Source organism: Coenobita brevimanus, chromosome 51 (genome assembly GCF_032717465.1).
Source record: "Coenobita brevimanus isolate Jiangsu-jjx chromosome 51, ASM3271746v2, whole genome shotgun sequence".
Taxonomy (NCBI): Eukaryota; Metazoa; Arthropoda; class Malacostraca; order Decapoda; family Coenobitidae; genus Coenobita; species Coenobita brevimanus.
This window is the reverse complement of record NC_137004.1, coordinates 30,632,193-30,659,878: the sequence shown is the minus strand read 5'-3', so window position 1 is coordinate 30,659,878 and position 27,686 is coordinate 30,632,193. Positions and strand designations below refer to the sequence as shown.

Genomic DNA, 27,686 nt, shown 5'->3' with positions numbered 1-27,686 from the left:
ACACTTGATGGCAAGTCTCCATGAGTCACAGTCTAGAGCCATTTCCCATCTCAGACTCATATCCCCACACAGGACCTTATTCCATGTTCTACTCAATCTACCTCTGGGCATTCTTCTCTTCACACACAACAGTGATCCCCTCAGTCAGTCACCCCTCCCCCTCTTGACCTCTCCAAACCATCTTAAACTGCTTAACTTGCACCGACACTCTTTCTCCTGACACACAGTTCTCAGTTCTGTCATTCAGTACTGCCTTGCTCATCCATCTCATCATTCATATTTCAATGCATTGCAATCTACATATATTCTTATATCCTCATCTTTCATTGGCAAAGCTGCACTGCATACAACATTTCACTTCACAGGCATATTTTGTTAGAGTAAGCAACGTTGGGTCTGGTTAGTACTTGGATGGGTGACCGCCTGGGAACACCAGATGCTGTTGGCATCCCTACGTGTCAAGTGGGGTTGGTGGAGGATTAGTGCCCCTCCCTGTAAAACAATTAACTCTAAGCCATTGGCCACCCCGTCTGGGATACATGGCGTCTGGCAGTGAATGAATGAACATCTTTTACTCAAAAGGAAATCCCCTTATATCAGGACAACAGTTTCCCATATATTATTCTAGCACTGGAACTAGCCTTTGCTCCTCCTCCTTCACTCAGAATGTCTCCCAGAAAGCGGAACACACACTCAGGTGGCTCTCATCCCAAACAACACTATCTACTCTGTTATCAGTAGCGAGAACATCCCAGCACACAGCACAATGAAAAATTTTCATGTCTTGTAGTCATCCTCCAGACCCACTGCATCTACAGTATTGTGAACCCATTTATTACAAGTTGTACACGAAAAGAATTCTTCCCAACTCCTTTTTTGCACAATGCACATAGCCATAAATATTGTTCCCTGACAGTGCTCTCACACAAGCTAATGACGACTTTCATGTTTACTAGTAATGAATCCCATCCATCCACCAGCCAAACTTTTATCAAGCATTCTGCCTGCTTTTCGCAAACAAAACAGTCAGCATAGTAGAATAAGGCCGTATTCACATTATAAGGACGGTCACGCTCCAATCTTGCACCACTCACGGTCCTGGTGCATTCACACGTTCGGTCCGCCCTCGCTTCGCTCACGGTCCCGTCATCCCGTCTCCCTCAACAGTAGAAGTGCCACCACCATTGGCAGAGGATGTGTGACTTTTCACGAGCCAAGTTGGCAATGATTGCCATTGCAGTGGATGAAGAAAAAGAAAGGAGAGAAAAAAAAAAAAAAAAAAGTCGGAAAAGAAAGTGAGTTTGGGTTCATCCAGTCTTGCAAGATTGGAAAAGTGAAGGGGAATTCCATATACTGTTTCCTCATCTAATTGATGATGAAAGTAAATTTCACAGCTATTTTAGAATGAACATTGGAACATCTGAAAAAATACTGTCAAAAATTGAGGATGACCTGAAAAAGGAAAACACATCATTCCAAGGGATGAATCAAGACTGGAGCGGAGCGAGACCATGGCGGGTGTTCACACTGTCGGTTCGCTCCACTCACGGTCCACTCTCACTCTGGTTAAAATATCTTTTGAATGGATTGTGAGTGGAGCAAGAGCGGAGTGTTCCTTGACCGTTACTGCCAGTGTGAATGCTTCCACTGAAATGCATGGAATGATATTTGACTGGACTGTGAGCAAAGCGAGAGCGGAGCGCGACTGTCCCTCTAGTGTGAATTGGGCCTAAAGTTCCCAAGGTAGTCCTGGTCTGAATTCTCTTTGCAGTGCCTCAAGTGCTATGATAAAGAGCAGTGTTTTCAGCATGGAACCCTGATGTACCCCAACACTGATTTGAGAATTCCTCACTTCCATATTCACCTACTGTCTTAGATGTAGTTGCCCTTTTACATGATTTATCACCAACCTGACTAACCATTCAGTGTAAGTGTTCTCGTAGCCCATTTTACCACCAGTGTAGGCACTATTAGTTGCCTTCTCCAGGTCTGCGAATACACAGTAAAGCTCTGTTCTTTCTGATATACTGTACTTCTTTTGCAGCTAATGGACAATGAGTATTGCATCATTCTTGGTTCAACCTGGCATAAAAGCAAACTGCACTTCATTTATATTCACTTTTTATGCTTTTAAAGACCCTTTCAGTTGCTTTCATTTTCTGGTCTTAACAGCTTCAACCCTTTGTAATATCATCTGTGTATTGCATCACCTCTTCCTTAATGCTTATTCACAATCATGGTCACGGGCCAGTTTTCGGATATTGTTATTAGGGGTTCAAACTTTCTGAGCATGGACTCCATATTCCTCCTCCTCCCCCCTCTTATTATATAACTTGTAAATTGCTTATCTGATCCAGACAAAGTTTGGTGAGCTTATATATCTCCCTGAGCCTCATTGTTTGACATCAAAATTTTTTTAGATGGCTGCCATGTTTGGCAGCTATATTCATTTTTCAAAAATCAAAAAAGTTTCACAAGAACCACTCAGTGCAGAACTTTAAGATTTTGCCCATCTGACTGGACTGACTTAGTGAACTAAAGTTGTTGATGTGATTGAAATCCGTATCGCCATTTGGCCTCCATATGGGATTATACAAGATTTAAAAGAAAAATGATAAAAATTCATCTTCTCCGGAACCATTAAGTGCTGAGTTTTGAACTTTGGCACATTTGACCAGAGATGAATGGTGGATAAAAGCTTGGCCGTCATATTGGGTTTTTGAATGTCGGGACCAACTGTCTATCCCCGGGCTCCTACGCTTCTCATGGGGCAGTGTAGAATTGGATGATGGATGGATGGATGGAAAAAATAATAATACTAAAATAGCAAAACTTCCTTTTCCATGGAACCATTGAGTCCAGAACTCTTTAGATTTTTCACATATGACTGAACTTCCATAATGAAATATATTTTTAATGTAAGTACAGTTCATAATGCTCTTAGGCTGCCATATTGGATTATTTAATTATTCATAATCTTCAGAATTGATAAACAGCTAACTTTGTAATAATTTTTTTTTTTCTAATTATGACCAAGTATATATGATGAACAAAATTTGTTCATGGGATGAAATAGGGTAGGTTAGGTGGTAGGTGGGGGCACTCGCTATCCACTCGCTCGATGTAGTGCTGCTTTGGGTGTCTGTGCTTTCCTCTCTTCCTTCCTTCCTCTTCTGGCTTCCTTTCCTTCATTCTTTCCTCTTCCTTCTGTGTACGAGTGACTTTACACTCCCTCTTCTTTCATTCCTTCACTCTTTCCTCTTCCTTCTGCCTATGGGTTTCCTGTACACCAGGAAACCATTTACTACGCTGGGTGGTAATCATATAGCCAAATTGTGGCACGTGGTGGTTTAGTGGGTAATTAAGGTGCTCCAATCGGATTGAGCCTGTCTAGGTTTATCTCCAAGGGGTGCTTGGGGTTTATTGCTCACATAATGCCACTCAGGGATGAGTGAGGCTGGTCACTCTCATCTTAAATGTCAGGACCAACTTGCCTAGCCCTGGGCTCCTACGCTCCTCATGGGGCAGCATAGGATTGGATGATGGGCGGATGGATAAATTTGCATTAAATCATTTATAATTTTTATTCTGCTTTGTTTAGTTTTTAAAGACGCCAATGTGCTTCCATGTATTGGCCGTGGTCACCTAATGTTGGCTTTCCAAGCTCCTCAGTCCCTGGCCGCTTCCCTATTCACTTCCCTTACCCCTGAGGTCACACTCAGTGACCTTGTCCTAGGTCATTTTCGGTCTTCCTCTCGCTACCCTACCCCTAAAGTTAACACTTCTCACTTTCTGCACCCAGTTATCATCCCCCATCCTCTCCACATGTCCAAACCATCTCAGTCTACCTCTCCTCATCACAACACCAACACATTCCAGTCCCATCGTACTTCTCAACTCCTCCATCATCAATCTAGCCCTTCCAAGCGTCACATTCAAGGACGCACCGCACATCCACCTAATCATTGTCATTTCTGAACATTTGAGCCTGTGAATATCATCTTCCTTTACTGCCCACATCTCACTACCATACACTCCTAACACATACTACATACAAAGATCCCTTAGCATGGAGGGAGAACCCTCTCAGTGCCAGGAGAGGCAACAGCTCCCTGAACTTCTTCCAACCAGAATCGGAGGAGGTTTCAGAGAGCATCATTCTGCTCCTGGCAAAGTCACGGGACAGACTGAAGCACACTTGCGTGCGCTGGCAGGAGTCTCTCCCTCCTCTTTGGTGGCGAGCTCAAACATGAGTCAGCTCAAACTATGGCGGGAATGCACTTGCGACAAATGTCGACTCCAGGCAGTCTCTGTCCACCTAAGTCGTGTTGGCATGTAATGTCGCCCAGTTCGTAGTGGTTAATAACCCTGCTGTTCACCACTACTTTTCCTTCATCATTCTTCACACGTTGCTCACCTATGATATTCCTGTTTTCTGTCTTCATCTGATATGCCTCCTTAAATATCATATTCTTCCTTTCCACACTTTAGGTTATCAAGTAAAAGTCTCTGGGACTCAGATCCCACACTGTAAACCTCTTTTCTAGCCTTACACTGAGCAGTCAAGCATTCCTCTTTGTTACCATCCCTTTGCCATTCCCGGAAAAGTCTTCTTTTTTCCTTAACTGCAGGTTCTATCCCTTATCCCACCACCAAGTTACTTTATGTGTGGGGGGGGAGGGGCATGTCCATCCACACACTGAATCAGTAACTCTCAGGAGGTTGTTCTTGAGAGCTCTGTACTGTTCACTAACACTTCCGTCAATGGCTCCGTGTTCAACCACCAATCTAATCATCTCGCTATAAAAGGAATCCCTTACTGCTTCGTTTTTTAACTTTGTATTTTCCTCCTAGGTGCGTAGGTTCTATTTTTCATCACCTGCTCCTTAAGCACCATGTCACATATCAATAACTTGTGTTGTTGCACACACTCCTCACTCCCTATAACTTTACCATCCCTCACCAACCTCCTATCAGCCTTCCTGACCAGGAAATAGTCTATCTGGGTACTGTTTCCCCTTCACTCATACATAATCTACCTACTCTTTCTTTTCTTAAAATGTATGTCAGACTCAAGGTCATGGATATTTAGGGGGCTATAACTTGAGTGAAGACGAAGGGGAGCTGCAAGGCTTGGTGGATGAGTTTGAGAGAGTGTGTAAGAAACGGAATCTAAAGGTGAATGTAGGGAAGAGTAAAGTGATGGTCTTTGATAGAGGTGAAGTTAGTGAATGTACAGCGAGGTTGGATGGTGAGGAATTGGAAAATGTGAGTATGTTTAAGTACTTGGGTAGTGTGATGAGTAGGGATGGAGGTTTGGAGGGTGAAGTGCTTGAAAGGGTACAGCAGGGAAGATAGGTTGCTGGTTCTTTGAAAGCAGTGATAAGAAACAGGAAAGTGAGCATGGAAGTGAAAAAGCTACTACATGACAGTATTGTGATACCAACTCTAACATACGGAAGTGAAGCTTGGACATTGTTGGAAGGACACAAGTCAAGAGTGAGAGCAGTGGAAATGAGTTATTTAAGAGGAGCCTGTGGAGTTACGTGGAGAGACAGGCTGACGAATGAGGATATAAAGGAGCGTTGTGGTGTGGATGTGGATGTGATAGGAAGCGTTATGAGGAACACACTGAGGTGGTTTGGCCATGTGGAGAGGATGGAGGGTGAAAGACTGATGAAAAGAGTGTATGTGAGTGAGGTGGAGGGGGTAAGAGGGAGGGGGAGGCCGAGGATGAGATGGAGGGATGGGGTGGAGAGGTATATGAGAGAGGGGGGTGTGAGTTGGGAGCAGGGCAGTGAAATGGCGGGGGACAGGGCGACTTGGAGGTGATTTGTTTGTGGCCACCCCAAACGGGATTGAGGCGTCTGGCAATAGATAGATAGATAGATAACTTGAAACTGGTTGAAGATAGATATTTGCTATTATCAACGTATAGGAAAGCTCATATGGGTTTTTAATCCTCCTCAGGTAGACCTACAGTTCACTTACAACTTAGGTACACCTGGGTCTGTCAGACCCAGCTTTTAAAAAATGCTGTAGTTTCATGCATGTTTTATGTAATAAATTCCTGAATATCCTACAATGTATTAGGTTGCCAAACTATTTTTTTTTTTTTTTTTTTTTCCCCATCATACATGAAAACAAAGAACATTATGAGCCTAGCACTTGTGTCACAACTTGTGGGATGGAGGACCTTCAATATGGGCATGGTGGATCCCACACAACATAAAATCAACTTGTAAACTCACAGTGAAAAATTTTCCCCCCTTCTCAGGTACACCTGGGTCTAACAGACCCAATGTGCAATTCTGAGTGATACATTGCAAAAACATAGAGAGACACGAAAGTAACCCCCCTACACCCTGCATGGGCACAAATAATTAGGAAGCTATTGAGGACAGGGATCCCAGGCACCCATAAGTTACGGAACTATACCATCAAAATAATTGCCCGGGTCTGTCAAACCCAGGTGTACCTGAGGAGGGTTAATTGGTACCTTGACCTTGACCATAAATGATCTTGAAAGGTCAGACTCATGGTCACTGATATTCAGGGGGCTATAACTCGAAGCTCATTGAATAGAGAGATATTTACTATTACCAAAATGGAAGTCTCATATTGCCTTTCATTTGGCAGCATGACCCTTGACCTTGAGTAACTTTGAAAGGTTAGACACAAGATCACGGGTTTTCAGAGGGCATAACTTGAACACGTGGTAGGTGGGGGCGCTCACCATCCACTCACTCAGTGTAGTTCTGCTTTGGGTCTCTGCCCATTCTTCTCATCTTCCCTCCTCTTCTGTCTCTCTTAACTTCATTCTTTCCTCTTCCTTCTACCTATGAATGACTTTACAGTCCCTCTTCTGACTTTCTCTCCTTCATTCTTTCCTCTGCCTTTTGCCTATGGGTGACTCTACACTGAGCGACAAGCCAAATGGTTTCCTGTACACCAGGAAACCATTTACTACTATAGTTGGTATCCACATAACCAAATAATGGCAGCTGGTGGTTTAGTGGGTAATTATTAAGGCACTCCAGTCGGATTGAGCCGGTGCAGATTTATTTCCAAGGGATGGTTGGGATTTATTGCTAACATAATGCCACTCAGGGATGAGTGAGGCTGGTCACTCTCATCTTAAATGTCAGGACCAACTTGTCTAGCCTCAGGCCCCTATGCTCCTCATGGGGCAACAGAGGATTGAATGATGGATGGATGAATGTAACTTGAAAGCATTTGCATCATTACCTTAGACTTTAATTGTGCACTGACACTCAGTGGCAGAAACGAGTCAGTGTGTAACAGCAATAAAATTGGTGCTGTCGGGCGAGGTTTGTTCTGCCTGGCACCACCCATGGGCCTAATCCAGAGCATGACCTTTTTTAAATCCTAAACTTTTTTTTTTTTTTTTTTTTTTTTTTTTTTTTTTTTGATAAAGTGCACATCATGTGGCTGTAAACACATCAGCTTGGATTGTTAAGAAAATTTAGGTTAGATGTGGATAAATCAGCACTGATAAGGGTAATTTTATGCCAAAAGTAGCATTCTAAGATGGCTTCTGTTTGTCTTTAGCACACCACAAGATGACTTAGCACACCACAAGATGACATCTGTCTATCTCGTTGGTGCTGTTGGAAACTGTAAACATAGTTTACCGCCATTGTGGCAATCATTTATCATCATAGTACTAATAATAAGAAAAATGTGGAAAACAATCTTGAAGAATAAAAAATGAACTGGTAAGGTCTTACCGCTGCTTAAACTAAACCATACATTTACCTTGATTCGACATTAAGGTGCAAGGCAAATGGCTGGTCAAGGGTTTGATGAGGTACGTGTACCTAGCAACAGGTTAAGTATTCTCCCTTATTGTGCCCTTGTCATCATTTTCTCTTAATCAAACCATGCCTTTGTCTGTTTATGGTAATCATAACAGTATGTATGTATTTAGTGGGTCTAAATTGTAAAAATTTGTGCTTGCACATGGGGTGCATGGTACCAGTTAGGATATTTTCCCAAGTTCTCTGTATTTGTTATTGCGATATTACGCACATGTTCCAAGTATGTGCGGTAACCAGGGGATTAGTGTATATACCATGTATGGACTGATAGTTAATGATGTTTGATTGTGATAGGAAGTGACCAGCAGAAAAGTGTCATGATAAGTCAGAATTTGGATGAGTTAGAAAAGACCAGAGCCCCATATAGTCTGACTTTCCTGGGTGTTGCTGTACTGTATTTCACATTCTAATTAGGGTACCACAAAATGATTTTCTTCAATTTTGGTGGGACCTGTAGAAGAGGAGGTGTCCTTCAAGGCTGTGTGAGACCCTTCCAGTTCCAAATGCCTCTGGTAAGCTGAATAAATGGTCTTAAGGCAGCAAGAATTAAAGTAGTGAAAACATTAATCTGTTAACAGTTTCATTGTTTGTTTGTTTGTTTTTACCTGTCTAATCTCTGATGGTGTTGCAGGTGGCTACGCACAATAAGTGTCATCCTGTTTCTAAACAAACAAGACCTTCTAGCTGAGAAAATCTGTGCTGGCAAGAGTAAACTGGAGGACTATTTCTCTGACTTTGCCCGGTACCAGACACCTCTGGACGCCAATTCTGAACCTGGGGAGGACCCAGAAGTTGTACGCGCCAAGTATTTCATCAGGGACGAGTTTCTAGTAAGTCACTAGAGGTAGCTTTTGTTTTTGTTATCAGGATAGAAGTATCAAGATTATTTTTTTAGAAGGGAGTTAGAGATGAAAGGATGAAGTAAGGGTGTGCATATGACTAGGGCTGCACCCTTTTTGAAGTAGACATTTGGTAGTATAGCTGTTCGCCCGCTGGTGACACCCATAGATGATGTGAGAGCAACTTATTGAATCTAAAACTGTGTGTTTGGATGGTTATCACATGTGGGATGAAGTTCAGAATATTCCAGGTTTGAATGGTGTGTGGATGGATATAGCATACAGCAAGTAGGTGTATGCATCTGGAGCTTGTGTCCAACTCAAAGAAGATGGATGCCCATAGCCTGCACAGTCACAGGTCACCCTTGGCCAAGATGTAGCACCCATTAGCCCACCAAAGTTAGTAGGTGGGTGGTTACCATCATCCTGGAAAGTACTGACATGAGAGTGATGTGGGACCAAGTTTCAATAGTTGGCCTTGCATAACACTCCTGGGGGGGAAACTCGGTCACATTTACCAAGTACAGTCATCCCTTAACATTCGCGGGACTTAGGTAACAGAGACACCCGCGAATGTTAAAAATCCACGGATATCTGCTGCCCCCCCTTGAAAACACCTCTGGCCCCCAGTTCCTTATATAACTAATGAAAAACCCTATGTGCATGTTTACAACCACCTTATTTAATACAAGAACACTAACCAACCACTTTATTTAATACAAGAACACTAAAAGTTAAAAATAATGAATAATGTACTCCTGCGTGGCCTCTTCTAACTACTGTACTCATCCCAGCTCCCTCCTCCAGTCTCCCCATCATTGACACTGCTGACAACAAAAATAAATGTTCCTTGAGTACTGTAACAGCAACCCCCATTTCCTATGTACGGTACATCTTTACGAACAACAGTACAGTAATAAGGGCAAGAAAAGCTATAAAAAGTTAAAATTTCCACGTCACTACATTCCACAACGGGAGGTGAAGCAGGGGCTAGTGGTGGGTTGAGAGGATATGGCACTACTGACAGTAACAAATATAAATGTTTGTTGTAACTAAAGATAATCTCTATGTACATTTTTACAAACAATAAAAATGGCAAGTAAAGCTATAAAAATAAAATGGCTAATAAAGCCATAAAAAGATTTAACATTTTCACTTTACCTCTCCTTGCTGATGGTGGTGGGTTGAGAGGATTCGACACTGCTGACAGTAACAAAAATAAACATTTGTTGTAACTAAAGATAATCTCTATGTACATTTTTACAAACAATAAAAATGGCAAATAAAGCTATAAAAATAAAATGGCTAATAAAGCTATGAAAAGATTTAACATTTTCACTTTTCCTCTCCTTGGTAATAGTGGTGGGTTGAGAGGATTCGGCACTGCTGACAGTAACAAAAATAAATATTTGTTGTAACTAAAGGTAATCTCTATGTACATTTTTACAAACAATAAAAATGGCAAATAAAGCAATAAAAATAAAATGGCTAATAAAGCTATAAAAAGATTTAACATTGTCACTTTATCTCTCCTGTGTAATTTTCAGTTAGCTAATGATGGAGGCTCTTATACACAAAGCTTTGGTATGACCAACCAGTCACAGAGCTCTACCCTTGTATCAGCTGGTAAACACAACAAAGCCCCTCATCACAAAGATTGCAAGGGAGAAAATGGAAGAAAATAAATACTGTACAGGTAGTCCCAGCCCATCCTAACTTTTCCCCTGATGAATTAATGACATTAATAAATGAAGTGGCCAAAAGGAAGAGTGCTACAGTATATTTAATTCACTGGACAATGCCATTACTAAAACAGCCATGAACTGTGCCTGGGATAATGTTACAGTGTCAGCGGAGTTCAAGAGATATATATATATATATATATATATATAATTTTTAGCCATTCGCAGATATTCTAAACCGTGTATGTTAGAACCGTGAATGTTAAGGGATGACTGTAGTCAAAGTCTGGGCTGAGAGTACAACTCATGCATATCTCCAATACATAGCTTATCATCTTGGAAGCTATGCCTCCTCTATTTTTTTTGGCAGCTTGCCAAGTGGAAGGACCCAGTTCCAGTCCTGGCGAGGTGCTGTCTGCCACAGAAAGGCAGCTACTTGCTAGTAGTGGATAGGTCTGCATAGCCAGACAGAGTGGGGTAGAGCAGCAACAATAACAAAACAGCAAGCACAGTAGAATCTCGATTATATGAAATTTATGGGACCTTCAAAACCTCTATTAATCAATTTTTACATATAAAAGAATATCATACAGTGGAGCCCCACGTTTCACGCCTAATTGGTTCCATGAAAAGTACTGCGAACCATGAAACTGCCCAAGTTGGGGCATTATCCTATGGGAAATAAGCTGATTGGTTCCAGGTCCCATGCCAGCTCCCCCTAAAACCCATTTATGCAATGTAAAATTTACTGATCACATCTGAAATGAAACTAGTATTAATACGAAGTACATACTAGGCAAGGAATTTCACTTGGAAGGCTGGAGTGAGGTGCTCAATAGAAGGGATGTGGATGTATTTTCCAAAGCAGGTGATGAGGCTACTGCACCCTGCCACGTTTCACTTTCTCCTTACCTTTCTTACTCGGTGGTTCCGACCTCTTACCATCCCCTCTCACCCCAGGGACCTCCTCCCAACCCTCAAGAGCAGCAGGATGCCATAGCGCGAGAGTAATACCAGGAACACTAGCAGCAAGGCATAGGAAAAAGGCTCAGGAGCAGGTATAAACACACAACATGCAGAGCATAGCGGGTCTGCGGCAATGGCAGCGAACAAATGACAATCGCTTTCCGTGTGCGCAGTTTGTCTACGTTAATCTCACCACGAATGGAGGGGTTTTCGTGCGAAACTTGGTGTTTGGGAATATTTGCAGGCCATCGCTAACCATGAAACCGCGAATGATGATGCTCCGCTAACCACGGGGCTTCACTGTAATGTACATTACTGTATGTACCTGTACTTAAGAAAGTACACCCCCATCATCATAAAAGTTTTACATGTAATATCACATAATATACAAGAGAACAGTACTGTACTCACCAATCACACATTTCTGGTGTTTAGAGGAGATTATAATCTGGTGACAACCCAAAAACGTAATCCAGGCACTCAGCCATCACCAGCCCACCAAACGCCATTCAACTTTCTTTCTATCTTGTTACGTACAGTATTTCTGTTTTCCTTTTCAGAGTAAGTACAACTCCTTTCCTCTTGTTTCCACCACTGTGGTTCACTTTGAGAGGAGCCATCATGATATTTATCAGTGATAAATACAGAAGACCAAGCAGGGCACATTCAAACACAATGTAAATATGGCAGGCAGGTTGACGCTTACCTTAGCAGAAGCATCGTAAACTATCGTGGATGGTGCAAAAAGAGTCCGTCAGGTTTGAAATCTTTGTTAGTTCTCAGATTTCTTTGGTAAGTTGAATTGAGAATTAGTTAGCAAAACCTTCGGTAAACCGCATTTTCTGGTTGAAAGATTGTCGTATAATCGAGCTTCTACCGTATTAAATGTAGCCCTGGCAGCAGAAGTTGACAATTTATATTAACCCTCTCGAACTCTTTCGATGCAGCCTGCATCGAACTGCATGACCGCCACGGGCTGGCCCAGACCTTACGCATCGCACAGCCCTCGCTGAGTGGTGTGCAACATCGGAAAATGTTTCCATTCAACTTTCTCCCCTGCCTTTATTTATAACTGTATTGTTATGAAATTGCTACATGTTATAAATGAATAAATGCTCTTCCTAATAAATGAAAGAAAAAAAATAACCATATTTTATCATTCACTCATTTATTAGTGGTAGGTGGTGGCGACCATCATCCACTCACTTGATGTAGTGCTGCCTACTTCTTCCTCAGCCTTTATTTATTTATATTTTATTTTTTTCTGTGGCTGCCCTCCTCTCTTCCTATTTCTCCCATCTTTCCTGTCTCTTCTTATTGCTTTTCTTTCCTTTACAGGTGGCTTTACATTGAGTGACAAGCCAAATGGTTTCCTGTAAGCCAAGAAACCATTTACAACGCTGGGTGGTAACCATATAACCAAACCATACATGCTCCGTACGTGTCAACAAGTGGGTTGGTGGAGGGTTAGTGCCCCTCCCTGTAAAACAAATAACTCAAAGTCAATGGCCACCCCTTATGGGATTATGGCGTCTGGCAATTGATTGATTGATTGACTTATTTATTCAGTGCCAATTTCCCACAGATATACAAACATTTCATCAGTGTTTGTTGAAAGTTGTAGAGCATTTATTTGTGATGATTTTCATTAATGAATGACACTTCCAGCTGTATTGAAAAGTTTTTTATGGCGTCCGGAAGAGAAATATCTTAAGATCTTTGATCTCAGCGCTGGCTCAACATTATAAAATGTTTCCAGATACTGTATATCATTCCCCTGCCCTTATTTGTAACTGAATTGTTATGAAATTAACTAAATGTTACTAATGAATAAATGTTCTTCCGTATGAAACAAGGAAAAAATGAATTACCTTATTTTTTTGTTCACTTGTTTATTCAATGCCGATTTTTTAGATGCATAAACATACAGTATCATCAGTGCTTGTTGAATGCTTTGTAACTTTTTTCAACAGTCTATCTATCTATTGCCAGACGCCTCAATCCCATTCAGGGTGGCCACAAACAAATTGCCTCCACATCGCCCCGTCCCCCGCCACTTCACTGTCCCACTCCCAACTCACACACCCCTCACTCACACACCTCTCCACCCCATCCCTCCATCTCATCCTCGGCCTCCCCCTCCCTCTACCCCCCTCCACCTCATTCACACACACACCCCCCGTCAGTCCCCCACCCTCCACCCTCTCCATACGGCCAAACCACCCGAACAGGCATTGACAAAATGTTTATACATCTGTGAGAAATAAACTTTGAATAAGTGAGTAAACAATGAAATATTGTAATTTCTCTCTCTCTCTCTCTCTCTCTCTCTCTTTTATTTTTTTATTTTATTTTTTTTTTTATTAGGAAGATCATTTATTCATTTATAACACAGCAGTTTCGTAATAGTACAGTTATCGATAAGGGCAAGGGAGAAAGTTGAATGACGCAACCGAAAATTTTGGCAAAAAAATATCACAATGTACACTCGACCCTCGATTTGCTGGACTAAATGGGGGGGAGACCAGTCCGGGAATGGCAAAAGTCCGGCCCCACATACCATTCCCCGGACTATTACCATAGTTTGTCCAAATTCTCCGATGTAGTCCGGCAATTATTCCGATAATCAAGAGCATTCTGGAATGTAGATTACCTGTACCAGCATAATTAACATACACAGTACATAAAATAATAACACTAATGTAATAACAGTAATAATAACTGACACAATACCTGTATTTTGCTAGCTACAACCCTAAGAATGGTTGTTTAGATAGTTGTTGACGAGAATGTGGAGGGTATGATAGAAGATCAGAAAGCTGGGGAATAAGAGGAAAATGAGCAAGGAATGGAGCACCACAAGGTCAGCCAGCCACTCATCAGCTGACCAAGATCAGGGTTGCCAAGTCACACCCAGCTCAGCCCGGGGAAACCCAACTGAAAACCAGCCCAAGAGTAGCCCAACAGCAATAATTACTTTTAAAATCCTCCTATTATGCGAAATTAGTGTTTTATATTAATAATTCATGTATAGGTCCCTATTAAGGCTTGAAATGATCACTTGATTCACATCATCTTTCTTTATTTGCCATAAATACAATATTGTCCATAAAAAAACAACAATGATTCTGTGGAAATATACTTATCATCACACTATAAAGGTGTTTTCTCTCCCTCCGAGCCAAGTTTCCATCACATTTATGTTATTCAAAAATCTGTATGATAATCACTATGTTTCTTTGCTGTGTACATCATATGTGAAATTTGCTAACATCATTTTGTTTGGTGTGAAATCGTTACAACACATTTTATGTCTTTGCATATATGCTCTAACATGAAGAATGTTTTTAACTGTTTCATGCTGCAGTCTGTTTCTTAATTTACCTTTCATAAATTATATTGAGAAAACCCTTTCTTTAGCAGCATTGCTTGCTGGCAACAACAGTAGGGATAAAACAAAAATTAGGGATAAAGCTACATAGGGATAAAACAACATATGCTTAACCTGGCAAGCTTTCAGACACGTGAGTACCATAGGAATTTCTGGGCTGCACCCACTGGTCCTTATGGGAGTATTAGAGGGTCTCTCTCTCTCCTCCGTATGTTTAAACAGCTCTCCCTCTCTCTCTTTCTCAGCATTTTTTTGTGATGTGGTTTAACGCCAAACTAGCCCAAAAAATTGCGACAATGTTCAAACCAACCCAAAGAACCGCAACCCGCGACTGGTAAACTTTGCCCGCGGAAGAGCTTCAAAACCAGCCCAATTTGGCAGGAAAACCACGACATTGGCAACCGTGACCGAGATACAAACACGCAATCTTGGACTGAATTGGCAATTTTAATTAGAAAATATTTTAATCTTTATCACCATATACTATACTGTAGGTTTGCACACCTAATTATTTGAAATTCAGTCAAAAGTGTGTGCTTAATTTGATTATTAATAGAAAATCAGGATTCAGAGTGAAAATTTCTTAAAGTTAGCAGAAGTGTTTTACCTCTAGCCAAACAACTCACCTTGACGTACTTTTGTTTTGGATAAATATCGATTTACAATGTAGATACTTTTTTTTTTTTTTTTTTTTACTCAAAATAACTATTTATGCAAAATAGAAGTCTGTCAAGGTGTGCTGATGATCTAAAGGGGAATCATCTGCTACCATTGGCCAACCACTCATCAGCTGACCGAGATATAAACACTGACGATCTGAAGGGGAAATATCTGCTAGCATTCATGCATTTTAGCCCTGAAACCTAATTTTGTAATTAAGTTATTTTAAGTAAAATTTTTAAAGTAGATTTCAGATAATTAGGTGTATATGAGGCACTGGCAAAAAAAATTAAAATATTTTCTAGTGAAAAGTGCCGATTCAGTATTTAGTCATACCGAGTACAGGGAACTAAGCGAGTAGGGATGTATCCCACTGACTTCGTCTGTAAGAATTTTTTTTTTTTTTTTAATTACCTGTGAATTTTATTGTGTCCAAGCCTCCCTTAAACTGTACTGTGTTATGCAATAAACTATTTATAGTGGCATTTGAGAAAGGTAAGAGGCAAATGGGATATTGCCACAAGTTAGGAGCTGGTGACGTGAAGCAGGTTGGTGGCCAAGATGCGTTTCATGTATGAAAATAATTTCTTGTGTGTTACAAATGGTCTTTATCGAGTCAAAACGTTGCTAAAATTATATTGTGTTGTGCAGCAGACTGCTTATAGTTTTATATGAGAGAATAATGGCTGGACTTTTGTTGAGAATCCCAGACTTGTACGGGCATTTGTCTGGCATTTGATAATATTGTCCGGCCTCAGCCCATGTCCGGGAAATCAGAAATCCGGGAAATAGGGGTCTGCCAAATCGAGGGTCGAATGTATATGGTTGGACGCAACCCAAGTCGAAAAAGTCAAGTGGTTGGATTTCAGTTGGACCCAACCTGCATCGTAAAAGTGCAGGCGGTTGGATTTTTTACCTAGCTCTCATGTATGAGAGTGTTGAGGGCAGTTCTCACATTTGTCCCTAACCTTTCATGCCCGGGCATAGGTTAAGCCTGAACCAAAAGCTTTCTTTGGAGTTCAGTCACTCTGAATGGCTTTCAGGAGCTTAATAACATGGGAACATACGCCTGTGTTGAGATGGTAGGGATGGTAGTTCTGAGCCTCCAAAACACAGGTTTGGTAAACAGTTGGACAAAAAAGACACCACACACCACCTTCTATACATTGAAAATACAGTATTATGGTGATTATGGCACCTGGTGGTTTAGTGGGTAGTTTAGGTGCTCCAATTGGATTGAGCCTGTACAGCTTTATATCCAAGGGATGATTGGAGTTTGTTGCACACATAATGCTACTCAGGGATGAGTGAGGCTGGTCACTTTCATCATAAATGTCAGGACCAACTTGCCTAGGCCCAGGCTCCTACACTCCTCATGGGGCAACACAGGATCAGATGATGATGATAATGGTATGATGGATACTTTGGCTGGAAAATTCACTGAATGCATTTCCAGATAAAATATTTATGAGTGAAGGCAGCAAAAATAAAGAATAAACAATGTCAGTGGAACAAAGGAGCTATCTAACGGCAACCTCACTACACGCCAACTTGAAACACCAGATTTGGACCTGAAATATGGAATGCTATGTATTGCAGGAAAAATAAAAATAACTTTGGAAAAGTTATAAGTATTATAATGTCTAGTGGGTGATGAACTGGTTTGGTCACCATCCACTCACTCGATGTACTGCTGCTTTGGGTGTCTTTCCATTCCTCTCATTCCTTCTGTTTTTCTTTCCTTCATTCTTTCCTCTTCCTTCTGCATGTGGGTGACTTTACATTGAGTATCAAGCTGAATGGTTTCCTGTGCACCAGGAAACCATTTACTATGCTGGGTGGTAGCCACATAGCCAAATTATGGCACCTGGTGGTTTAGTGGATAATTACAGCACTCCAATCAGATTGAGCCTGTGCAGGTTTATATCCAAGGGGTGGGTGGAGTTTATTGCTCACATAATGCCACTCAGGGATGAGTGAGAGTGGTCACTCCCATCTTAAATGTCAGGACCAACTTGCCTAGCCCCGGGCTCCTACGCATCTCGTGGCCAAAGTAGGATTGGATGATGGAGGGATGGAGATTATATATATATATATATATATATATATATATATATATATACACAGTAGAACCTCTCTCATTCGGACTATATGGGGGGAAGGGTTGTCTGAATTAGCAGATTGTCCGGACCATCAGAGTAATCTCCAGTTCATACCAAACTCTATCTACATATGGTATGTTTGTTAATTATTAACATATGTGGCATATGTCAACCCAGCGTAACTGCAAAAGATGAAAGGATACCAAAATAACAAAACTAATCATGTACGACAGTTTTGTATTGCATAATTTACAGGTAAGGCCTTGACAAGAAACTAGCCTACATTTTAAATTGTAGTAAGTGACTAAGGCCCGTGTAGGCAAAATAATAAATTAATTAAATGTAATATTTGGAATAAAAATAAAACTTATGTAGGCAAAAAATCCATTGTCATCTTTGGCATATTGATAACACCCATATGGGCAAGAAGCTAATGTTTGATGTACAAGTAAAGCACATTTAAGTAAAAAAAAATAACCTACAGTAATCACTAAACACTGCAGAATATTCTGACCCATTTTTGTGTAAGCAAACTCCTCCTTTTAACATCTTTATTCATTACAGAAGCTACACTTGCATTAAGGGGCATGGTAGGGAGGATTAACTTTTGAAATACGGTGTAAAAATATAAATGGTTGGTGAACTAGTTGATGGAACGAATGCTAGTGTGTGTTTAAACAGGCGCCCTTGTTGCGACCTAGCGTGATCCGAGACTAAACGAATGACGATCGCTTTCCGCGCCGATACTGAAAATGACTTTAGAATTACTTTCAACACATTTTTGGAGCTTATTATTTTTAAATTTTGTCCGGATTAACAGAAATCCGGATTAAAGGGGTCCGGACCAAAGAGGTTCTACTATATATATATATATATATACACACACATATATACACTCAATCCTCGTAAACCGCGGCAATTTGGGTCTGGACCACTGCCGCAGATTACAAATTCCGCGGATTATAAATAATAACTCTTATGTGAAAAATTAATTAGGGTCTGGACTTTGGCCAACCACCCCCCAAAGCACCCTACCTACATCTATCTAGGGACCATCAAACACAAACATACAAATTTAGGAATATTCAGTGGATGTATTTAATAGAAATAAGCAAGGTTAAGGGATCTCACCTTAATCCTATGACGGTATTGCTCAAGTGAATGAAGTGGGGTGGTGTTGGGAAGAACTTAGAACCTCGCAGCATGAGATGGGGGTGCTCCCTCATGCTGTTCTCCCTTCTCCAGCTCCTCAGCCTCCCTCAGGAAGCCCTCAAAGTCTGCCTGGTTTTGTTTTGGTTTCTCCCTGGTTTTGTAGATCGTCCTTATGGCCGAATCGTTCCTCCCATATTCTTTCGCCAGGCTTGCAAATTCTCTCCCTTCTCAACACGACAAATGAGCTCCAAACGTTGACTGTACGACAACGGCGGCTGCTTCTTGATGCCACAGGGCTTAGAGCGCTTCTTTGGGGGTTCGGGAGGGGCCATGGAAGGTAGGAGGTGGGGGGAAAGTGCACAAAAAAAGGCAGGTAGCTCTCGTACCGTACAGTGATGCTCTGTACTGTGCGGGTTGGCGGGCAGAACAACAACAACATGGCGGCATTAGTATGCACACTTGCCACCTGGGACAGGTGGTGATTGGTTGTTGGGTCGCGGTTATCAAATTGAATGCCGCGGTTTACGATTCTCCTCGGAAAAGACCCACTTCTGTGCCTAGATCCGCGATTTTCGTGACTTAACAGCGGTTTAAGGGTGCTGGCAGTCTGACAGCCACTTTGCCGCGGATTACGAATCCGTGGTTTATAAACACGTGGTTTACGGGGATTGAGTGTGTATATATATATATATATATATATATATATATATATGTTTATATACATACAGTGTTGCAGCTGCACGAGGCTTACATGAGGGAGTGTTAGTGCCAACTTTAACATATGGATGTGAGACTATGGTGTGGCATGAAAATGAAAAGTTGAAAGTAAGAGCAGTGGAGATTGGAATGCTGAGGAATGTATGTGGAATACAGAGGGTGGATAGGATACGAAATAATGTGATTCGTGAAAGGTGTGGAGTGAGGAAGTCGGTGGACACCAGAATCGAAGAGAGTGTACTGAGATGGTATGGACATGTGGAGAGAATGGATAATAATAGAGTGGTAAAAAAGGTATATCTGAGCAAATTTGAAGGAGGGAGGAGGTGAAGTAGGCCAAGGAGAAGGTGGAGGGATATGGTGGATGAGTGTGTGAGGAAGAGAGGTTTGGAAATTGGTGAGGCTAAGGAACTGACAAGAGATCGAGTTGGCTGGATGAATGTTATGAGGAGGAGTGCATGATCAGGGATTCTGGCACCCCTTTTTAACGTGGCAGCATCTGGATTGACTCAGTGGGTTACGTTTATGTGAAGCTACAGAACGTGGTGAATGTTTTTGGCGTATCCGATAGAGCCAGGATTCCAAGGGCCTGAATGATGAGTGAATGGAAGCGTGGCCCATTGGATTGGGCAAATCTGGGCTGTCTGGACATTGCGACTCCTCACCCTGCCCTAGGATGGGAAAGAAGGTCCGGATGATGATGATGAGGTGGTGGTGGTGGCCACCATCATGTACTCACGTGATGTAGTTGCCTGCTTCTTCCTTACCATTTGTCATTCTGTTTCTTTGTCTGCCCTCCTCTCTTCCTACTTGTCCCTTTCCCTCTTGTCACTCTTCTTTCAACTTAAGGTGGCTCTGCATTGAGTGACAAGGCTAATTGTTTCCTGTAACCCAGGAATCAGATATAGTGCTGGATGTTAACTATACAATATAACCATTTTATGGCATGACCTGGAGCCTGCTATGATGCCCCTGTTAACTGGATGGAGAGATGCAAATGTGGTGTCCAGCCAGGAACCAAACCTCCACACGATTCTCTGCTCCTTGCTCTGGTGAGGCGCTGTCAGCCACAAGGGAGTGTCGGTTCACTGTTTGGGACAAACCTGTAGAGGCAGTTGCTTGCCTGTGGTTGATGGGTCTCCCCAGACAGTTAGATGTGGTGATTGACAACAACAACAATTATTTGAGTAGTATGGCCATAGTTGGATTTTGTTTTGGCAGATGCCAGATGAGTTAATATATCATCAGCATATACATAGATCATCGTAATTACCATCGTCATCCAGTTTTCGTGTATTCCGGTGAGATGTGTATCCAGAGTAGGAAAGTGAAAACATGGTAGTAGCAGAGACTTACTGTGCATCTGTTCCACTCATCACTTAAGCCTAAGCCTTCAAAAGTTTTGGTCCCATCCCACGGATCATTTATCCTTCACTTTCAGTAGTTTATTTTCATTACAAACTCTTCATTTTGCCCCTCTGTTGCATCCATTGTCAAATCAGGCAGACTTACAATATGATGTACATCTTGACTCAGACCAGAAGCTTATATTGTTTTATTCATTTTGCATCAAAACAAGATTGTTACATGAAACATGCTTTAGACGCAAACTTATATTGTTTTATCAATTTTGCAGAGGATAAGCACTGCCAGCGGTGATGGTAAGCACTACTGCTACCCCCACTTCACATGCGCTGTGGACACTGAAAACATCCGTCGAGTGTTTAATGACTGCAGGGACATAATACAGAGGATGCATCTCAGACAATATGAACTTTTGTGATGGCCAGTAGGTGTGGGAACTGTGTGTGGTGGCAGAGTTATCAGTCCCAGCGGTCTCCCTCGGCGGGCAGGCTGGGCCGAGTGGGGCAGCGGGGGCCCTGTCAGGCTGGAATAGAGACTTGGGAGTGTTAGAGGTCAGACAGCTGCACGCCTAGGCCAGGTTGGAGTTGGTCACAGTTGCTGGGGTTTGCTCCAGACGTTTGTAAGTTGGATTAGGGAGCCAGTGCGACCTATGTCAACCTTTGCAGTCTTACAAACAATGACTTGTACTTTGCAAACTGCAACATTTGTGCTGGCTTCAGCTCCAGGATGTGGCTGTTGTCTGATCTTGGATACCTCTGGTGCTCTAGGCTGGAGTGACTCTCCCCCGTCTAGTCTCCTCAGAGGAGGGTTCTCCCCCCACCAGGGCCCCCGCCACCCTTCCCCCCTGCCTCCTGCCACCGTGGCACAACATCAACTTACCAACACTAACCCTTCCCTCTCCTCTTTTTTTTTTTTTTTTTTTTTTTTTCCCCTTGATATTGCGCCACAATATGATTGTACGCACAGATAGACGGTATTCCTTCTGCCGAATATTATTTTTTGTTATTTTCTATGCTCTTTCACTAAAACTTCTCTTGTTACTGTTAATATTATATGAATTCTATTGTGATACAATGTGAAAGCTCAAAATCCTTAACATTTCCTCTACCAGGGAGTACTGACTGCTTCACAGTACTCTGTGGTGAACCTTCTCTCCGTGCACACACTTCTGCCTTCTCTCCCTCAGTTATTGCATTAAAAAAATAGAGAATTATTATTATTATTATTATTATTGAGTTTGTTGTTAACATTGTTTATAATACTAATGGGATACCATGAAGAGAACATAAGCAAAATTGCTCCAAATGTAGACTACTTAGAGTGTGGTGTATCCTGCCCTCCCCTTGCCTCCCCTCCCCTCCTCTCCCTTGCCTAGTGTCCTTATATTCTATGCCTTTCCTTCCCCCCCCCCCTTTTTTTTTTTCTTCATTATTTCAATATCCTTGTCTGTTCCTCCCCCATTGTTTTCCATCTGTTCCTTCCCTTGTGTCCCAGTTGTACCCAGGCTTTCTCCCATTACATCTGCATAGGCAAAACTGCATTGTCCTTGTCTCCCTAGCATCACACAGCTTCTGCCCCACCCTGCCCTGCCCTGCCCTGCATATCCCCCTTATTGCGGAAGCCCTGTCCTCACACCCTTATTCCCTGACATGATCCTTCCTGGCCCAGCCCTCAGTGACCAAAAGCTTTCCTAGTGGGCATCCCTATCCCCCTTCCATCCCCAGTGTACCCCCCCCCCCCAGCCTGATGACTGCCCAGTTATTCACATGTAGGACTAGAGTCAGTTAATTGTGTGCAAAATTTTAACTTGGTTTAGGAGTATTGTTTCAGAAGGAGATTATTCTGTCTCATGCTTTTGGTGTCCATATTTTTTGCTAATTTTATAAATATATAATATAATATAATATAATATAATATATATATATTATGTTGGTATGTGAGCCTATATTTATGTCAGAGGGCACAGACTGAGCTCAAACCCTTTGCCCTGTCATATTGTTGTAGGCATAGTGAGTTGATGAGTTTTTATTTATTTATTTTACTTGTCGACACCAGAGATCTGCTTTTCATCAACTTTTTGCTTTCATACACAAATCTCAATTACAGTAGATGGAATTTATTTTGTACTTTTTTAATTTATTAAGTAATAAGTGCAACTAAGTACAGTGATGACAATTATTTATGTAGACGTGGATGTTTTTTAAAATCTCACCAAATTTGTGCTATAATGACTGAGTTGTTGATCAGTGCTGCAACCAAATAAGTTTTCAAGCTTTACCAGTCTCATTTCACTAGTTTTTAACTTGTTTTAATCAGCGGGCACCTCTTACTTCCATCTTCTTGCTTGAAGAAGGGGAAAACATTTTTGCCAGTTTTATTTAGTTGACAAAAGCAACACAGTACTTCCAAAGAGGAGTGGTGTTGCATCTGACTACATTTTAGCTTGTGTTGGCCAGCAGGAAGGCAAGAGGTGCTCGCAACAGAGGAGGACGCACGGCGCCCTCCTCAACTCGAGATGTAGTGAGAGCTGTTATCATAGTTTAGCTCAGAGTGCTGTTGTCAACTTGCAGCTGGGCTTGCTATCGTGACAGTCACTCTCTGCATGTCTGTCCGCACGCTGTATTGGCCAGCTGTGCGTTGTCGGGCGGCAGTGAAGAGCCGTCTTTGATGTGTTGAATGTAGGGATTTTTGACAGATCTGGATAAAGTACTGAATGATTTTTTTTTTTTTTTTTTTTTTTTTTTTTTTTTTTTTTAAAATAAGTGTGTGATTAACAGGATGTATGAACAACTTTGTGAAGAAAGATTTCATGAAAAGTGCCAATATTGTAGTGTAGGGTGAGAGGACGTGAGGTGGTGAGACAGCAGGTGTGGAGGAGGAGCGGGGCGGCAGTGCTGGGCTCTGCCAGGTGGTGCCATGTGGTACTGTGAGGTTGCATTGGCTGCTACGTGGTTCTATCTGGAGTTAATGGGTGCCAGGTTAAGCTTTAATGTTTTGTGTGGGGCCAAGTGGCTCCAGACATTCCCATGTAGGGCTAGTTGGCTCCAGGCAAATAGATTGGTGCCAGAGTACCATATGGTGGCAGGTAGAGCCGGGCGGCCCTGTATGAGTGTAGGTGGTGGCCGGAAGAGGCTGCCTGGACCCCCTGCTCCCTGGGGCCCAGGTGACCTCATCCCACTCAGTGCCATCCTCCAACATGATAGTTGTGGTAGTGCTGGCTGGCCTCAGTCTCATGGTCACACCAGCACTATTATCACACTCCTTAGTTAGGTGGCTACCGTGGTCCCTCTACTTTGCCTGTACAAATCCCTTGTTTAGTCTGCCCCAAGGCATAACACCAGCTTGTGTTTTATGTTAGAGGCTTGTGTAGTGTGCCTAGAACACCAAATTGGTTTAGCTGCGCTTCAGACCCGATAGTCTCCAGGGAGCACTCCCCACCCCTCCCCTTTCCCTGTCATTAACTCCAGTCTTACTCCCAGTTTCTGCTCTACACCTTTTCTTCATCTGCTGTATAACCTAAAATCAAATTTCAACTCCCACGTCCCCTCCTGATGGGCAGGTAGTGTTGGGCCCTTCAGGCGGAACTCCTGCTTCCCAGTCTGTAGAGACCAAGCCCAAACTGGTAGCCAACTCAGACGGAAGGAAATTCTCCTAGTAGGATTCTTCTTCCGCTCTGATCCCTTCTGTCGTCACAATCCTTCCCGTGTAGTTATAACCTATTAAAAAAAAGTGTTAACAGAAAATTAGACAACCTGATTTTATGTAATTGAATGTGTTCGGTTAATGTATACCAGCTCAGTGTATTGCTTTGTATTATGGCTAAAGTGTAGGCATACTATAACAGTGAAGCAACAAGATCAGCTGCAGGAGTGTGTGGGACTTGGCCATTGGGCCTGTGTGGCCTGGTGGCATCCTGGGGATCCGGGCGGGGCGCGGGGGCTCGGCCTCACCGCGGGGGCAGCCCGTGGGCGGCCAACTTGTTTCGTCTCCCGTGTTGGTGGCCCACTCACCCCCAGCTTCCCCCCAGGTCCGTGCCCCCCCCCGCCCCCCGCCCTCCACCCAGACACCCACACACACCAACAAGTGGAAGCGGTTACTCGGATCCTGGGTTAACATTACTATCCTAGCACGTCAAATATATATTTCAGAAATATATTTCAGATGAATTTATTCAAATGCTGCGTATTGCGTAATGGTCACTGTAAATTGTGTAATGTGAATAAATTTACAATGTCTTATTTACAAGAATTCTAAGTTATTTTCTTTACCTCGACAATTTACCTGTCTAATACTCGTATGGTACCAGGTGGTAGGTGCCCCTCCCTGTAAAACAACTAACTCAGATACAGATTGTCACCCTGTATAGGATTGTGGCATCTGGCTATAGACAGACAGAATAGTGGTAGGTGGTGGCAAGTATCATTCACTTGATGTAACACTGTCTACTTCTTCCTTTACCTTTATCATTCTTTCTCTGTGTCTGCCCTCTTGTCTTCATATTTCTCCCATCATTCCTGACAGTTTATGTTACTCATTCTTTTCTTTTCAAGTGGCTTTACACTGAATGACAAGCCTAGTGGTTTGCTGTAAGTGCTGGAAATCATTTACAAAGCTAGGTGGTAACCATATATGTAACCCATATGTGTTCCCTACATGTCAACAGGTGGGTTGGCTGAGGGTTAGTACCCCTCCCCATAAAATAATGAACTCAAACAGCCACCCTTAATGGGATTTTGGCATCAGGCAATAGATAGATGGAACATGGTGCTTGAAGCAATGCTGGTTGACTTTAAGAACTGCTGTAGTCTGCTTTGAAAATACCGTAGTTGAATGTTTATGACGAAATGTTGACTGTAGACGATGGGGAGTCTATAAAGAGATTTGAAAGGTGAAGAAATGGAATGTAACAAATGAGATTGGGAGTGAATGTGAATGAAGAAAAGGGTCATGCAAATGGATGGTAGCAATTTGGTGGAGAGTGTATTACCATGCTGCCAAGTGGTGTGTTGGATGTTTGCAGTTATTCAGTTTCATGTGATGTCTGACAACTGCAAAAGAAGTGCAGTTGCAGCAGATGGAAGCTACAGGATGTTGACTCTAAGTGCAATGAATTATGGCTGAACAAGTATGAAGGACTAGATTTAATACAGACTTGGTCATGTCTCTTTTGGAAATTGTAGGAGGCTTTTACTATCACAGTAAAGTCTGTGCTCTAGTATCAGTACTATGGTTAGGAGTGTATGGAAGAAATTTAGGTTGGTGGAGGCACTCGCCATCCACTCACTCGATGTAATGCTGCTCTCTGGTGCCTGCCGTTTCTTCTCTTCTTTTTTTCCATTCTTCCTCTTTTGTCTTTCCTTCATTCTTTCCTCTTCCTTCTGTCTACAGGTGATTGTACACTGCGTGACAAGCCGAATATATATATATATATATATATATATATATATATATATATATATATATATATATATATATACATATATACACACACACACACACACATATATATATATATATATATATATATATATATATATATATATATATATATATATATATATATATATATTAGTGGTAGGTGGTGGCGACCATCATCCACTCACTTGATGTAGTGCTGCCTACTTCTTCCTTAGCCTTTATCACTCTTTTTCTGTGCCTGCCCTCCTCTCTTCCTATTTCTCCCATCTTTCCTGTCACTACTTAATGCTTTTCTTTCCGTTACAGGTGGCTTTACATTGAGTGACAAGCCAAATGGTTTCCTGCAAGCCAAGAAACCATTTACAACACTGGGTGGTAACCATATAACCAAACCATACGTGCTCCCTACGTGTCAAGTGGGTTGGTGGAGGGTTAGTGCCCCTCCCTGTAAAACAAACAACTCAGAGTCAAATGGCCACCCCGTACGGAATTATGGCGTCTGACAGTAGATAGATAGATAGATAGAATTGTCAAGGAGTGTTGGCAATTTAATGGGGAAATACCCGCTAACTTGGTACGTTTCCTGTTTTTTTTTTTTTTTTTTTTCAATTTATAAATTTAGCACATTTTGGGGACCGGATTTCAGACAATTAGGTGTGTGATAAAAATTATAATATTTTCCAATTAAAACTGCCGATTCGGTGCCGATTTGGTAAATGACTGCCTATTCGGTATTTCGTAGCACTACTGAGAAGATTTCTCCTAGCTGTATAAGAATTTTGTTAGTGTCAGTCTGAATAAACTATCCATGTACACCATGCACAGCAAAAGGGTTAAATAGGCGTCACCGTCTTTGCGTTATATAAAGTTATTTATCTATTTGCCTGCAGGACAAGAATGGGATGATTAGAACCTTGTCACGCCTTTTGTTCTTCCCGCAAACTAAAATATGAGTCCGATGAGGTAGTCGATATGTACTTGTTTTTTTCTTCACAGAGCCTTTTTTAGGTGGTATAGTAGAATAGGTAACGCCTCTTCGTAAGTAATTTACTTTGCTTATTACGCGTTGACATTCCCTTTCATGATATTTGTAGAGTTTTAATGTCGACATTAATATATGAGAGGGTACTGAGGTGTATTGTGCTGGATAAATCGCAGAGAGGTGTTACACACTATTCAAAGCTACATAGAATGTGACCCTGCATAGTCCACCTGTCCAATGTCCTTTGTCTTCTGGCGCTAGAATGTTCAGTGTTAAGTTACACACACACACACACACACACACACACACATTCTTGGTTAATAAAGCTCTTTCAGGAGAACAGGCTCCGTACGTTTCTTTATGGGGAGTCATCAGGCTATAAAATTCAAATTTTTTTGTTCTAAACGTGGCAAAAAGGAGACATTTACGGAGTTTGCTGCTTGCAACAGCATATATATATATATATATATATATATATATATATATATATATATATATATATATATTGTGTGTGTGTGTGTGTGTGTGTGTGTGTGTGTATTCACGATGTTTTGGTGAAAATCCCTGTCAG

At 41.9% G+C, this 27,686-nt stretch overlaps 1 protein-coding gene across 2 annotated transcripts in view; it reads left to right on the top strand.

The window, feature by feature from the left end:
* The window catches only part of Galphas (G protein alpha s subunit), a 140,524-nt gene extending 115,560 nt beyond the window's left edge, over positions 1–24,964 (top strand). The window contains exons 7-8 of one of the 2 annotated variants that reach the window (XM_080272773.1): positions 8,473–8,671; positions 20,987–24,964. In XM_080272773.1, the coding sequence (XP_080128899.1) occupies positions 8,473–8,671; positions 20,987–21,133 (346 nt within the window). In that variant the 3' untranslated portion in view covers positions 21,134–24,964. Of the gene's footprint in view, positions 1–8,472; positions 8,672–12,275; positions 12,438–20,986 lie in introns of those variants that run through there. The other variant, XM_080272774.1, reaches the window with a different exon arrangement.
* Positions 24,965–27,686: the final 2,722 nt, after the last annotated feature.